The sequence below is a fragment of the Astyanax mexicanus genome, chromosome 18 (genome assembly GCF_023375975.1).
Source record: "Astyanax mexicanus isolate ESR-SI-001 chromosome 18, AstMex3_surface, whole genome shotgun sequence".
NCBI lineage: Eukaryota > Metazoa > Chordata > Actinopteri > Characiformes > Acestrorhamphidae > Astyanax > Astyanax mexicanus.
Genome location: NC_064425.1, coordinates 34,624,077 through 34,640,346, shown reverse-complemented (window position 1 = coordinate 34,640,346; position 16,270 = coordinate 34,624,077). Strand labels below are relative to the sequence as shown.

The 16,270-nt window shown below is 43.2% G+C and overlaps 2 protein-coding genes across 14 annotated transcripts; one reads left to right on the top strand and one right to left on the bottom strand.

Annotated features, from left to right (window-relative positions):
• The first annotated feature begins 354 nt into the window (after positions 1-354).
• On the top strand, positions 355-3,641 carry LOC111190053 (uncharacterized). Its single transcript, XM_049467454.1, has 4 exons — positions 355-460; positions 615-784; positions 2,705-3,430; positions 3,618-3,641. The coding sequence occupies exons 2-4, from the start codon at positions 734-736 to the stop codon at positions 3,639-3,641; spliced, it is 801 nt and encodes a 266-aa protein (XP_049323411.1). The 5' UTR covers positions 355-460; positions 615-733.
• A 3,204-nt stretch (positions 3,642-6,845) lies between these two features.
• Positions 6,846-7,814, bottom strand: LOC125782663 (golgin subfamily A member 6-like protein 2). 13 transcript variants are annotated; one of them, XM_049467426.1, is made up of 3 exons: positions 7,200-7,814; positions 7,116-7,157; positions 6,846-7,052 (listed from the first exon to the last, which is right to left on the bottom strand). In XM_049467426.1, exons 1-3 carry the CDS (start codon positions 7,417-7,419, stop codon positions 6,856-6,858), a joined length of 459 nt encoding a protein of 152 aa, XP_049323383.1. In that variant the 5' UTR covers positions 7,420-7,814; the 3' UTR covers positions 6,846-6,855. The 13 variants fall into 13 exon arrangements, with proteins under 13 accessions (XP_049323383.1, XP_049323376.1, XP_049323375.1 ...); XM_049467419.1 differs by having other exon boundaries at positions 6,846-7,010; positions 7,095-7,814; XM_049467418.1 differs by having other exon boundaries at positions 7,116-7,814.
• Positions 7,815-16,270: the final 8,456 nt, after the last annotated feature.

Sequence of the window (16,270 nt, the reverse complement as noted above, 5' to 3'; positions counted from 1 at the left end):
AACATGTTGCATCAAATTCAAAGTGAGTGAATATTTGCAAAAAAGAAAAATAAAGTTTATCCATTTGAATTAATATCTTGTCCTTTTAGTGTATTCAATTGAATATAGCTTGAAAAGCATTTGCACATCATCATATTCTTTTTTTTTACACAACATCCCAACTTGAATTGGAGTTGTACTTCAGTGAATCTTACTCACATTTTAAATAGAATGTTTGTTTACAATATAATTGCCTTTTATGTTTACCTTTATGAATGGGAAAAATATCTACTGTTTCTTGGGGTAAAGCAAAGCTCTTTGTCAATACACATACATTTCCAATATTTTTTTATTATTTTCTTCTTATTCTGTAGATTAACTCACAAGTGTGTGAAGTACTTGGCATTAGAAGAAGTCTCTGTGCCCCATATCATCCTCAAACTAATGGGTTGGTGGAATGACTGAACGGAACTATACAAAGGTAAAACAAAGACTGTTAAGGCTGTCATTACATTTATCTTTAAGCAACTAAAAAGTGTTGCTTTTCATATAATGATTTCGATAATGATGTTTATAAATATTATGGCTACTTGTGTAGGTGTATGTCAAATTGTGAATGTGTTTGCCATGTTCAGAGCTCTTGGCAAGATGGTGGATGAGAAACCTAATAACTGGGATCTGTACCTGGATGCAGTAATGTTTGGACTGCGCACAAAAAAAGCAGTTAACCACATGGTTCTCCCCATTCTTTTTGATGTTCGGGAGAGAAGCACGTTATCCTGCTGAGGTGCCAGAGGACTATCAGGTTAAGAAAAATTTATTTTAAGAGGATATACATACAATCAGCAGCTATTATTTGGGTGATGGGACATTTTCAGCATTGCAGTGACACTGACATGCTGATGGTGTTTTTGCATGTGTTGAGCTCCAGTGTCCTTGCTGGACTAAAAATAATCCACCAAAAGCATCTTATGGGTGGCTTCCTGTGGGCAACATTATTTTGGGCATTGTCTTGTTGGTAGCATCCTGTAGGCACTGATAAAGGACTAGAGGTGACCAACACAAACAGTGCTGCAACAGATTCAGAGCTTCTGACTTTTACAAGGTGGAGCAGCTGTAGATAGGAGTGACTAGTAGAGTGATAGACAAGGAGTGGATGTTTAAAAACTCCAGCAGCGCTGCTGTATCTGATCCACTTGTACCAGCACAACACACACTAACACCTCATATACCACCGTGCTAATCAGTGCTAATCACTGCAATACTGAGGAGAACCACCCATCACCCAAATAATAATAACAGCTCTGTGGTGGTCTCTCCAGTGGTGACCTATATGATCAGAGGAGGCAGTGAGTGGAGAAATAAGTTGTTCCCAATAAAGTTGTTGTGTCTATACAGAAATTATTAATGCAAGATTAAGAACTTCAAGAAATTGCTCTTATTGAGATACTAAGTATATGTTACGATGGAGGGAGGGATGGACGGACGTAAGTGCAATATATTTTATTTAAACGAACAAGATAAAATAAAACAAACAAAACACGGGTAACGCAAAAAACTAAGAACTAAGACAACTATGAACTAAACTAGGAGTAAAATAAAACACAGAATAACTATAATAACACAAGAAACATATACTTAACAAACTTTGTAAACTAACTAAGAGATCATTACAGACCTGGATACAGGAACCACGGAACACACCGCTAGAGTACACGGAAGACAAGGATACAAAGATACAAAAGACTCGACACTGAACATTCAAACAGAGGGGCTTAAATACAAGAGGAGAGTGAGAAACACCTGGGCTAGGATGACGAGGGGGCGGGGTTATAGATAAGACACAGGTGAGAACACTAATTGCTATAGGGCAGGGCTGGGGCAGAGCTAGGGTGGAGACAGGTACAAAACACAACAATAGCACATGGCTGGGAAACATGACAGGTAAACAGAGGGGCAGGAGCACAAGAGACCAAATAAGGGAGAAACAGAAGACAGACATGGGCTAAGGTGTTACAGTATATATCTCAATTTTTTTCCTTCCTTGTAGAATAGGGAATGGCTTCTATCTGTAGACTATGTTTTTCCACATAGAGGCCTAGTTTTTTTGGTAATCTGCCATGAGGGTTGTAAAATGGGTGGCGTATTAATGACATTGATATCTGGTGTATTCAGACTAGGGCTCTTTGTTTCATGTATATTTTATGTAACTTTTTAAAGAAGTATTTAAATTATGTTCAAGTTAATGAACAATAACTGTTGGTAAAAATACATTATAAGGTAGTAAAGAGAAGCAAGTTATTGGTATTACTGTGTTGGCTTTTAGTTTTGAGCTGAGTAATCTGTTTAAAAACTAGTTACAATTAATGAAATTAATAAAAGAAACAACACGTCAAAAACTTTCAAGGTTGAAGTGACCTTTTTTTTACTGTGAAAGGACAAAAACTACATTACTGCATTACACCAGAAAAAACATACATGCATAGAAACAACATTTAATGCATAGTAAGTAACCAATGAATAAAGATGTAAAAAATCCAAAAGTATGTATTTTCTAGCAGATAAAATCTGTGCAGGACACAGTGTGCTTGCTGTATGAGGTCTGCATTATTTGATCACACGTTATTTATATTTGTTCAGTTATTTTCTCTTGATGTAGCCAACAGATGTTGTACTGTACTGTAAGTACACATTTTTATATGTTCATTGCCATACATTGTTACAGGTTGATGCTACTGTTGAGAATGTGCTTTCTGAAGAATTGGTGGCAATTGACATTGAGAGGCATGACAGAATCCTGAACATTGTCCAGGAGAATGTAGAAGGAGTTCAGGAGAGAACAAGAAAAAGGCTGCAGTCAAAACTCCCTCAGCAAAATCTTCAGGTGGGAGATGTAGTTCTGAGAAAGAATATCCGCAGCCAGCAACGAAAAGGAGGAAAGCTTGACCCAAAATTCCTCAGCCTCTTTACTATCACCAAAGCAGCAGGAAAAAGCATTGACCTTGTTGACTCCAATGGAAAAGCTATCCACAAAGTTAACACTGATCATTTAAAACAGTACAATGAACAGACCCCGAGGATACCACAAAAGTTAAAAGGACATGATGATGTATCCAGTGTTGCTCCTCCCTCACAGTCCCCAGTCACTTCCTCTCCAGCTGCTGTCATCTCCACTCCACCTACCACTGTCATCTCCTCTCCACCAGCCACTGTCATCACCACTCCACCTACCACTGGCATCTCCTCTCCACCAGCCACTGTCATCTCCACTCCACCTACCACTGTCATCTCCTCTCCACCAGCCACTGTCATCACCACTCCACCTACCACTGGCATCTCCTCTCCACCAGCCACTGTCATCTCCACTCCACCTACCACTGTCATCTCCTCTCCACCAGCCACTGTCATCTCCACTCCACCTACCACTGGCATCTCCTCTCCACCAGCCACTGTCATCTCCTCTCCACCAGCCACTGTCATCTCCTCTCCACCTAGAACTGGCATCTCCTCTCCACCAGCCACTGTCATCTCCACTCCACCTACCACTGGCATCTCCTCTCCACCAGCCACTGTCATCTCCTCTCCACCAGCCACTGCCATCTCCTCTCCACCAGCCACTGTCATCTCCTCTCCACCAGCTACTGCCATCTCCTCTCCACTAGCCACTGTCATCCTCTCTCCACCAGCCACTGTCATCTCCTTTCCACCAGCCACTGTCATCGTTTCTCCACCAGCCACTGCCATCTCCTCTCCACCAGCCACTGTCATCTCCTCTCCACCAGCTACTGCCATCTCCTCTCCACCAGCCACTGTCATCCTCTCTCCACCAGCCACAGTCATCTCCTTTCCACCAGCCACTGTGATCTTTTCTCCACCAGCCACTGTCATCTCCTCTCCACCAGCCACTGTTATCTCCTCTCCACCAGCTACTGCCATCTCCTCTCCACCAGCCACTGTCATCTCCTCTCCACCAGCCACTGTCATCTTCTTTCCACCAGCCACTGTCATCTCCTCTCCACCGGCCACTGTCATCTCCTCTCCACCAGCCACTGTTATCTCCTCTCCACCAGCTACTGCCATCTCCTCTTCACCAGCCACTGTCATCTCCTCTCCACCAGCCACTGTCATCTCCTCTCCACCTGCCACTGTCATCTTCTTTCCACCAGCCACGGTCATCTCCTCTCCACCATCCACTGTCATCTCCTCTCCACCAGCCACTGTCATCTCCTCTCCATCAGCCACTGTCATCTCGTCTCCACCAACCACTGTCATCTCCTCTCCATCAGCCACTGTCATCTCCTCTCCACCAGCCACTGTCATCTCCTTTCCTCCAGCCACTGTCATCTCCTCTCCACCAACCACTGTCATCTCCTCTCCACCAGCCACTGTCATCTCCTCTCCACCAGCCACTGTCATCTCCTCTCCATCAGCCACTGTCATCTCCTCTCCACCAGCCACTGTCATCTCCTTTCCTCCAGCCACTGTCATCTCCTCTCCACCAACCACTGTCATCTCCTCTCCACCAGCCACTGTCATCTCCTCTCCACCAGCCACTGTCATCTCCTCTCCACTAGCCACTGTCATCTCCTTTCCAGCAGCCACTGTCATCTCCTCTTCACCAGCCACTGTCATCTCCTCTCCACCAGCCACTGTCATCTCCTCTCCACCAACCACTGTCATCTCCTCTCCACCAGCCACTGTCATCTCCTCTCCACCAGCCACTGTCATCTCCTCTCCACCAGCCACTGCCATCTCCTCTCCATCAGCCACTGTCATCCTCTCTCCACCAGCCACTGTCATCTCCTCTCCACCAGCCACTGCCATCTCCTCTCCACCAGCCACTGTCATCTCCTCTCCACCAGCCACTGTCATCTCCTCTTCACCAGCTACTGTCATCTCCTCTCCACCAGCCACTGCCTTCTCCTCTCCACCAGCTACTGCCATCTCCTCTCCACCAGCCACTGTCATCCTCTCTCCACCAGCCACTGTCATCTTCTCTCCACCAGTCACTGTCATCTCCTCTCCACCAGCCACTGTCATCTCCTCTCCACCAGCCACTGTCATCTCCTCTCCACTAGCCACTGTCATCTCCTTTCCAGCAGCCACTGTCATCTCCTCTTCACCAGCCACTGTCATCTCCTCTCCACCAGCCACTGTCATCTCCTCTCCACCAACCACTGTCATCTCCTCTCCACCAGCCACTGTCATCTCCTAGTCACCAGCTACTGTCATCTCCTCTCCACCAGCCACTGCCTTCTCCTCTCCACCAGCTACTGCCATCTCCTCTCCACCAGCCACTGTCATCTCCTTTCCTCCAGCCACTGTCATCTCCTCTCCACCAACCACTGTCATCTCCTCTCCACCAGCCACTGTCATCTCCTCTCCACCAGCCACTGTCATCTCCTCTCCACCAGCCACTGTCATCTCCTCTCCACTAGCCACTGTCATCTCCTTTCCAGCAGCCACTGTCATCTCCTCTTCACCAGCCACTGTCATCTCCTCTCCACCAGCCACTGTCATCTCCTCTCCACCAACCACTGTCATCTCCTCTCCACCAGCCACTGTCATCTCCTCTCCACCAGCCACTGTCATCTCCTCTCCACCAGCCACTGCCATCTCCTCTCCATCAGCCACTGTCATCCTCTCTCCACCAGCCACTGTCATCTCCTCTCCACCAGCCACTGCCATCTCCTCTCCACCAGCCACTGTCATCTCCTCTCCACCAGCCACTGTCATCTCCTCTTCACCAGCTACTGTCATCTCCTCTCCACCAGCCACTGCCTTCTCCTCTCCACCAGCTACTGCCATCTCCTCTCCACAGCCACTGTCATCTTCTCTCCACCAGTCACTGTCATCTCCCTTCCTCCAGCCACTGTCATCTTCTCTTCACCAGCCACTGCCATCTCCTCTCCACCAGCCACTGCCATCTCCTCTCCACCAGCCACTTTCATCTCCTCTCCACCAGCCACTGTCATCTCCTCTCCACCAGCCACTGCCATCTCCTCTCCACCAGCCACTGCCATCTCCTCTCCACCAGCCACTGTCATCTCCCCTCCACCAGCCACTGCCATCTCCTCTCCACCAGCCACTTTCATTTCCTCTCCGCCAGCCACTGCCATCTCCTCTCCACCAGCCACTGTCATCTCCCTTCCACCAGCAACTGTCATCTCCTCTCCACCAGCCACTGTCATCTCCTCTCCACCAGCCACTGCCATCTCCTCTCCACCAGCCACTGTCATCTCCTCTCCACCAGCCACTGTCATCTCCTCTCCACCAGCTACTGTCATCTCCTCTCCACTAGCCACTGCCTTCTCCTCTCCACCAGCTACTGCCATCTCCTCTCCACCAGCCACTGTCATCCTCTCTCCACCTGCCACTGTCATCTTCTCTCCACCAGCCACTGTCATCTCCCTTCCACCAGCCACTGTCATCTTCTCTCCACCAGCCACTGTCATCTCCTCTCCACCAGCCACTGTCATCTCCTCTCCACCAGCCACTGCCATCTCCTCTCCACCAGCCACTGACATCTTCTCTCCACCAGCCACTGTCATCTCCTCTCCACCAGCCACTGTCATCTCCTGTCCACCAGCCACTGCCATCTCCTCTCCACCAGCCACTGCCATCTCCTCTCCACCAGCCACTGCCATCTCCTCTCCACCAGCCACTGCCATCTCCTCTCCACCAGCCACTGCCATCTCCTCTCCACCAGCCACTTTCATCTCCTCTCCACCAGCCACTGCCATCTCCTCTCCACCAGCCACTGTCATCTCCCTTCCACCAGCCAGTCATCTTCTCTCCACCAGCCACTTTCATCTCCTCTCCACCAGCCACTGCCAACCTCCACCCTTCCGTCATCTCTTCTTCATTATCCACTGTTCAACCTGCTGTTACCACCTCCCCACCTACTTCCATCTCTTCTCTACCAGTTCCAGTCACATCCTCTCCACCTCCTGTTAGCTCCTCTCCACCTCCTATCATTTCCTCTCCACCTCCTGTCATCTCCTCTCCACCTCCTGTTATCTCCTCTCCACCTCCTATCATCTCCTCTCCACCTCCTGTCATTTCCTCTCCACCTCCTGTCATCTCCTCTCCACCTCCTATCATCTCCTCTCCACCTCCTGTTATCTCCTCTCCACCTCCTGTCATTTCCTCTCCACCTCCTGTCATCTCCTCTCCACCTCCTGTCATCTCCGCTCCACCTCCTGTCATCTCCTCTCCACCTCCTGTTATCTCCTCTCCACCTCCTATCATCTCCTCTCCACCTCCTGTCATTTCCTCTCCACCTCCTGTCATCTCCTCTCCACCTCCTGTCATCTCCTCTCCACCTCCTATCATCTCCTCTCCACCTCCTGTTATCTCCTCTCCACCTCCTGTTATCTCCTCTCCACCTCCTGTCATTTCCTCTCCACCTCCTGTCATCTCCTCTCCACCTCCTGTCATCTCCTCTCCACCTTCTGGAACCCCCTTTGCTCAAACATCTGTCTCCTCCTTAGAAAAATACATGAGCAGATTAAATGAAACCATCAGTATAGTACATATACCAGAAATACACTAGAAAATAAATTTGTTTCTTTGAGTACAAATTTTCAGTTGGCATTTAACACTTTTAACAAAGCTTCACTGTCTCACAAAAGTGGGTACACACCTCACATGTTTTATTATATCTTTTCATCTGAACACTGAAGATATGACACTTTAATACAATGTAATATAATCAGTGTACTAAGGAAATAACAAAGGAAATTAGCTGTGCCTTCATACAACTCAACACACAGTCATTAATGTCTGAACTGCTGGCAAGTGAGTACACCCCTAAGTGAAAATGGCCAAATTGTGTGGAAAGTGGCACTATTTTTGGTGACCACTATTATTATCTAGCCCTTTCTTAACCCTCTTGGGCATGGAGTTTACTAGAGCTTCACAGATTTCTACAGGAATCTATTTTTGTTGCCAGCAGTTTAGACATTAATAGCGGTGTGTTATTTTAGAAATTGCAACAAGAAAAATGTTCATGTCCTTCTGTCAAAAATTGGACCATACAAATTGTTTTTTTTGGGACATCGCCAACCTAGCACCCAATCAACAGGTTGAAAGTGAGGTAAGATACATATTTATTTTACTTGAGTTACGTTTTATCATCATAAGTGATGTACATAAATTGATGTTTACATTATTTTCTTCCTCATAGGTGATCAACGCTTATATGAAGCATATTGTTCACAAGAAAAATCAAGAACATGGAGGCAAACAGGCACTATACATTGATTCTTTTGAAATGACTGGTATGTGGAAGGGAAAAACACAAAACTGAAGGTAGGCAAATAATTGTTTTGCATTTTAATAATGCTGTATAATATGGATTTTCTAAAATCTTGTTATAATTTTATAATTTTTGTACCTTTTTTTTTGTTTGACCCCAATAACTTTCAAGTGATTCTGGGAGATGTAAATGAGCCAAACAACTGGATATTGACAGTAAGAATACAGTATTTTGTAAATTGTAATGATACTGTAATGCATCTGTAATAATATGTGTTTTTTTGCTGTGACTATATGTGACTGATATACAAATATTTTTACACCTACATAGTCATTTTTTCCACAACAAAAAAAGGAGTTTGGTGCTTGATTCTCTTGGAAATGCCTCCACAAAATTAGTCACATGCGAAAGGACAGCAAGGTACTTTTTTCATGATAATGAAAAATGGTCTATTATGAAGGCCAAGGAACAATATATACAATAATTATCTTTGTTTCTTTTTAGAGCATTTATGAGAAAGCGAGGATGTTAAGTGTCCACATGGACAACAGAAACGGTTCCTCAAGCATTACAGACAGATGCTATGTCATGTGGAGTGTTTGTGTCACGGAGGTGACCCAGGCAGGGAGACGAGGAGACGGACGCAAGTGCAGGTAGGGTGAAATAAATAATAATTTAATAAATAAATAACAAAGATAAACAAAGAAACAAGTAAACACGTAACAAAGATAATAAACCAAAAATAAACGAGGGAGACTAGAGAACATAAACAAACTAGAGATAATAATAATGATAAACAAACAGGGAATATATACAAGGAGCTAAACTAGAAAATAAACACTAAGCAGGGTATATACAGGGAGCTAGGGAACACGGAGAAACTAGAAAAAAACAAACAAGAAACAAACAGAGAAAAACACAGAGCAAGGAAGTAGGGAACGAGGAGAATAAACAAGAGTAACAAGGAGCGACAAAACAAAAAAGAAGGGAGGTGCAAAGACCGACGAAGGACAAGAGACAAAGGAAGGCTTTATTGCACACAAGGAAAGTGGAAACACCTGGGGCTAGGGGGCGGAGCTACAATTGACACAGGTGGAAAAGTACTGAAACAGAACACAGGGGCACAGGTCACGTGGGACACACACAGAGACATGAGACAAGGCTAAGACGTGACAGTCTGTGCTGAAAGTAAGTTGATTTAGGTGTCCATTTTGAACTTAAGAACTGTTTGATGTTTTTCATAAGGCTAAATTGTTTAGTAAAAAAATATTTATGGCCCAGTCAATAACTGTAAAGATTATGCATATTTGAATATATACACCATAGATTCAAAATAGATGTTTTGGGATATTTTTGGGCATTGTTGGGTTCCAAATTCAGATTTAGATTTATACATTTCAAGCGATATGAATTAACAGTTATATATGAAAGTGTTGTCATATGGCAGTTTAAGGGTTGTGTATTGATTTTAATTTTTTAATTCCTTAGCACGCTGAGAAAATTCTGGCAGAGGAGCCACTGACATTTACTAATTCAAAATCAGCTGTTCAGACTTACAGATGTGAGGTGGCAATGACTTTGATCAAGGAGACAGGTACCAATAATTCTATTTTTGATGAAGTAAGCCTCTGTAATGAAAATCTGATCATCACAATCTGCAATTACTATTGTATTTTAATCAGATAATCTCGAAGATGTGTGCCACTACTGTGGAGAAAAAAGTGGAGAAACAGAAAAAAGCAAACATGGGGGAAAAAAAGAAAGAGCAAGCATGCACTACTGTCTGGGTTAGATGTTTTTCAAAATTATACAATATATAGGTATAGTATAGCATACAGCATATATTATACAGTAGTAAAGAATAGTATATAAAATTCAATTCATATATAATATAAAATATATATGTGATTGATTACAGATCCAGTGTGATGACTGCAATAGGTGGTTTCACCTAAATTGTGTGGGAAAACCCAACATAAACGAGAGCTACAGCTGTGCTGCATGCCAATAGCAAGAGAGCTATCTCACAAAGAGATCACTGCGTTTTATATATTATATTTATATATATAATTTTATTTCCATTTCTTTCCCATTTTCTGATGCAGCATTGCCAAGTAGCATCATCAGCTCACGCCTTGTGCTGATCGAAATCATCCTTTGGAGTGATGAGGGGAAAGAGTGCCATGTACCCACCCAGAGAGAGCAAGGCCAATTTTGCTGCCTGAGGGCTACGGTAGCTACATGAACAGGATTTGAACCGGCGAGCTCCTGGTCATAGAGGCAGTGCTAAGCCTGCTGGACCACTCAGAGGCCATCACTAAGTTTTGTTTTGACAGAAAGGATTGTGTTTATGTGTATGTATCTTTTGCATGTTTTCCCAATATTTGAGCTTGAATATTATGTAGACTTTGCAATAAATAAGTATTTTCAACAGTGCCTCACTTTTTTTATTAAAATGTATGTGCCTAGTCTGAATACACTCCTTTGCAATAATTATTGCTTTGCTGAAAAAGTGAAGGAACTGTAAGTAACCTGAGAAGATTTGGTTGGTTTTACACAATATTTAATAGAGATGGCATAGGGTCACATATTCTGATACCAGCTGTCAGAAAGTGTGACCCCTATTCTAAAACATTATGGTCAAGTCCAGTAATAAATGTTTTGTGAAGCTGAAAAGGTGAAGGAATAGTGAGTAATCTGACAGTATTTGGTTGGTTTTTCACGGAGATGACTAGGGTCACATATTCTGATGTCAGATGTCAGAGTATGAGTAAAGCCCAGTGATTGCCTCACTCTCACAAAAAAAAACTTTATAACTCATGTTTAAGATAGTACCTGACACAAAGGCACATTTTTACAGTTAAATCATGTATCAGCCCATTTTGTCTCTAAAATAACAGAAAACAATGAAAAAATTACCTAACCCTTTTAATAAATGGAATTATCTTTTAACATCTGATAGGGCATTATAACTACCATTTGAATTATTTATAGATCCGGCGTAGTGTGGCTCTGTAAAAAAAAAAAAAGCTGGTGAACTCCGCAGTACAGTTAAAAAGCTCTGCATGTTACAAGTTTGGGTTTCATGTCCCTAGGCTAGTTAACATCCACGGCTCTCCCCTCTGTTCTCTGAATGCTAGCTACGTTTATGTTTGAGTGCTTAGAACTGCCAATAAATGAAAGAAGGAACTCACCCTGGACTCCTGTGACTTGCTTTGAAAGAAAAAGTGAAGTAAAAGTGGGTATCACCCTACAGCAGTTATCTCTAGCCCAAAGAACTACAAGTTCCACTGGTTCCCCGTCCACGGCCGGGAGAAGCAACTGCCAGGAGAAAAAAGGTGACACGTGCGACAGTAGGTGAGCTCCGCGGTACAGTTAAAAAGCTCCGCGCGGCAGTAGGTGAACTCCACGGTACAGTTAAAAAGCATAATTTTTTGTACATAATTATATCTAACGTTCCACTCTTGACCTTGTGGCTGTGTTACATTGATGAGTGTTTTCCAGTTTTAACAATGTCTTCCTTTTAGAAGTGAATTCAGGGTTAGCCATTCATTATTGTGGCACTGTCACTATGTTGCAAAAAAGATTTAATACAGTAAGGAACCTAAGTTTATTGTTTTAAATAAATGTTCTATTTGTTTAAATTGTCCTTTCATCTTTTTATTTTATTATTGTGGCACTGTCACTAAACTGCACTTTCACGATGTGAGAGAGAATGAGTGAGAATAAGCATCAGGTGTATCTGTCTAATTCTCAAATGGCAAAACATCTGATCTGTTAATCTAGGAGTAAGTCTGTGTAGAAAGCATTAATATAAATCCTTATAAATGTCAGAACAAAATAGATAGGAACTAATAGTTTTTGTGCACATTTTAAGTATATTTTATTTTATAGTTGCAGCTGGTAAACAGAGGCGTCTCCGCTTTCCGACGCCGGTCAGCAGGCAGGAGGCTTTCTATTCGCGATGTCTTCAGGATTTGCAAAAATAAAAATAAATGATTTTCAGCGCATCATTCGAGCTTCCACAGCAGTAGAGTTTAGATTATCAGCCCGAGCCTGACCCGATTCCCCACCCCAACTCACACATGCGCTCCTCCACTCCGCATTACGCACTTGTCTTGCAGAGCTGTGTGTAGCTAAATAGCCAACAAAATGGAGCCCTCTGAAGTGAGGAGAAACATTACATAAGGTGAGCTAAATGCAATGCGAAGGACAGTCAGAGGTATGGAGCTAATTCAAGTTAATTGTTGATAGAAACAACACGTATGTCGGCTTCGTAGAGTGTGTTAAGCGCAGAGTGCTATAAGCTTAAAATAAAGGCTAAAATAAGGCTATATGTTTAAAATAATTGTTTGTTCAGAAAGTATTTTATATTCTTAAACATTGTTAATTATATATTTATAAATTATAATAATTATTAATTAATCATAAATAAATTATTCATTATAAATTATTGTTATTGTTATTTTGGTTTAATGAGTGTGCAGGGCATAACCGTTCTTTGTGTTTTTGGACCGGCTATATGCTAAATATTAAAATGTTCATTTGTTTAGAAAGTATTTTACTAAACCATGTTAAATTATATTAGATTAGTGGAAAGCAAAAATGAAAACATCTAAAATATGACAATAAGGTCATACACACCCCTGCACACACAGAAACACACACAGTTGTCTATGACACTACAGCAGTGGCAATTGCTCTAAGACTGCAAGGGAAGCTCAGCTTCCCCTAAAATGTACAAAAATAAGTGATTAAATATATACTGTTGTGTGTACATGTAACTGATTAAATATGCGCTACAACGCGCTGAACTTAGTTCAGAATCAGCTTCTTATCACTGGTAACGCCGCGGCTTTCCTCTCACTCATTCCCGCAGCTTCACCGCGCTGCTTTAAACAGTGCACAGAATTCAAAAGCGGAGCAAAGCGAGGGGCGAAACGAGACGAGTCATTGGATAAATGCTGGGCTTTGTCCCGGCCATCGGATGCTCAGCGTCTCTGGGGGTCTATGGGGCAGTGGGCTGGCCTCGGCCGGCACGGACGGACGGCTTCTGCATGATGATTGGATGATCTGTCTGAGGCGGAGTCCCTTTTTGATTGACAGCGAAATAAGCGAATCAGCGATCTTTTAGTGTAAAAATCCGTGATGGGAGCATTTTCATTCTGTTCTGAGTTGAACCTGAGACTTTCCTAATCCTTATAGCAGCATTTTCTTTATTAAAAACGACTAGCGACAAATCAAGCTTCTGTTTCTGGTGCTTTTCTGTAGCTGCTTGTGTTTGGAGACTGACTTCTATCACTCTTTCTGACTTCTATCACTCTGAACAGGGGCCAGTAGTAAGTATTGTGTTATCGTTAAAAATAATTAAAATAATTTAAATTAATAAAGAGATTATCCAAGGAAATTAAAACTGTCCAAAAAGGAACTAAATTTAACTGCTTTTTTTCCCTTTACCAACTTTAAAGATTTTGCGTAATATTTTTTTTTTACTGATCATTCTATGTTTATTCATGTCATAGCATCTTTTTTTATGTAATTGTTCTAGGTAAAGAATGGGTACCTTTTTGTTGTTTAGTGAATACTTGAAAATAATGCCTTTTGTTTACAAAAGAAAAAAATTAATATACACAATATATATATATCAATATATATCAATATATAACAATATATAACAATATATATATATATATATATATATATATATATATATATATATATTTATTGATAGGATATATAATTACATATATATGTATAATTCGATATAATATATATATAATTATATTTACATATATATATTATATATAATTCTTATTATTTAACCCCACCCCACGTGGGGATCGAACTCAGGCTGCCGCGGCCAGAGCCCAATGCTCTTATCGCTTTTTTTGCCCTTGAGAGCAGCCGCCGAAAGGGGCGGAGCAATGAAAACGGGCGGAAAGTGAAAACAGGTTGAAAACAAAAGGCCATGCCTAGTGTACTTGTGAGAGTGAGGGGTAGAAAGTGTAAACAAGGATCGCAGAGGAAGTGCATCTACCTCTTATGAGACGATGTGAAGGATTAACTAAACAAAAGGGCTTCCAAAGAAAACAAAACTGAACTGAGGTGATTATGGATTTAACGCTGCTCCACCAGAGAGGAGAGGAACAGCGCGGGAGAGAGAAGGTGAGCGAACCGCGTGGCCTCACGGCTGTTTCACCCACACACACAGACACAGAAACTCGAGAGGAGAGCGGTGGAGCACACAGCTCTACACAGCCACACCAAACTCGAGAATAAAAAGGGGATAGAGGAAAATACTTTGGCGGGAGGAGCACGCCAGCGATGCTGAACAATACTCTCTCCAAAGATAAAGCAGGAAAACGGCTGTTGCCGTGGATAGAGCAGGGAGGAAAAAGAAAGAGCCGAGGCTCACTCGAGAAACCGGCATAGATTCGCTATGAGAAGCGTCAAAGATCCAGCGCCGAGTGGCTGGTTGGCGTTGCTTATAAGGTGTTGAAAGCAGGTGTTGATAATTAGCCAATTAACCCTCGGCGCTGGCCTGTCGCGCCCTCCGATCCTCTGGAGGACAACACGATCGGGCACCAGCCCTTACATTAACAGCATAGTTCAGTTCAAACTTAGATATAAACCCCACGGTTCGGTACATTTTTGGTAAATGTTCGGTACGGTTGGTGGAAAAATAAAGATGCTGGGCATTCTGTATAGCCTCACATTTATTAACTTCATAATAACAATGGAACTTCATTATAACCATGTTTAGTTTTTTTAGAATGGAATTTTGTAACAGGGCTCAAGCACTTTTATTGAATACTTGAAACCAGGGTTCTCTCCTACTGTCATCAGAAGAGGCTCTATCTTTTGGATCTTGTTGGGACAAACAAACAATGAGCATGATTGCTATGCTTTATTAAGAATAAAAACAACACCATTAATTTAACTACTGATTAAACTACAAATATATTTTTTCCTAAACATATTGACTGAGAGAAAGATAGGGCGTGTGAGAGAGAGGGGAAGAGAGAGAATTTCCTTTTGTGGTCTCTGGAGACTGAGGGCATCCTGCTGGACTGTTTTGCTACAACAGACTGGGATGTGTTTAAAGCTGCAGCCACCATGGAGGACTCATCTGTCTGCATAGAGGACTATGCTGAGCATGTGTCCGGCTACATTACCACTTTTGTGGATAACATCGTACCCACCATACAAGTGAAGAGATTCCCCAATCAGAAGCCCTGGATCAACAGTCAGGTACGATGCATGCTGCGTGCTCGCTCTCTTGCATTTAAATCAGGCAATGAGACTGAGTACAAAGCTGCAAAGTAAAGACTGAGGAAAGCCATCACAGCAGCTAAGAGGCAGTACAGGGAGAAACTGGATGGCTTCTACTCCACTGCTGACTCCAGGCAGATGTGGCAAGGCCTGCAGCACATCACAGACTACAAGACCACCACCAGCACTGTGAGCTCTGCAGACACCATACCAGATGACCTCAACACCTTTTACACCCGCTTTGAAACTCCCAGCACTACCACCGAGAGGCACACACACACCCAGCCCTCCACACCCCCCTCCCCCCCTCTGACAGTATCAGGCCAGGTATACAGAGCTCTGAGGAAGATCAACCCCCGCAAGGCAGCCGGACCAGACAACATTCCTGGAAGGGCCCTCAGAGCATGTGCTAACAAACGTTTTCAGCTCCATTTTTCTTTCCCTCAGCCAGAGTATTGTTCCCACTTGCTACAAGAACACAACTATTGTCCCCCTTCCCAAGAAGAGCCCCCCTACCTGCCTGATTGATTACAGGCCAGTAGCACTCACTCCAATCATTATGAAGTGCTTTGTGAGAGTGGTTCTGGCTCACATTCAGTGCAGCATACCGGACATCCTGGACCCCCTGCAGTATGTCCCAACAGATCCACCTCGGACGCTATTGCTGCTGCCCTCCCCTACTCCCTCTCCCACCTGGAAAACAAAGACTCCTACATCAGAATGCTCTTTGTGGAATACAGTTCTGCCTTTAACACGGCC

Coding starts and splice junctions, on each gene's coding strand:
- LOC125782663 (XM_049467414.1), bottom strand. CDS start 7,419: ATGACAGGAGGTGGAGAGGAGATGACAGGAGGTGGAGAGGAAATGACA. Junction 7,158..7,199: donor TGGAGAGGAGATAACAGGAG/GTGGAGAGGAGA, acceptor AGATGACAGGAG/GTGGAGAGGAGATGACAGGA.
- LOC111190053 (XM_049467454.1), top strand. CDS start 734: ATGTTCGGGAGAGAAGCACGTTATCCTGCTGAGGTGCCAGAGGACTAT. Junction 785..2,704: donor AGGTGCCAGAGGACTATCAG/GTTAAGAAAAAT, acceptor ACATTGTTACAG/GTTGATGCTACTGTTGAGAA. Junction 3,431..3,617: donor TCTCCTCTCCACCAGCCACT/GTCATCTCCTCT, acceptor CCTCTCCACCAG/CTACTGCCATCTCCTCTCCA.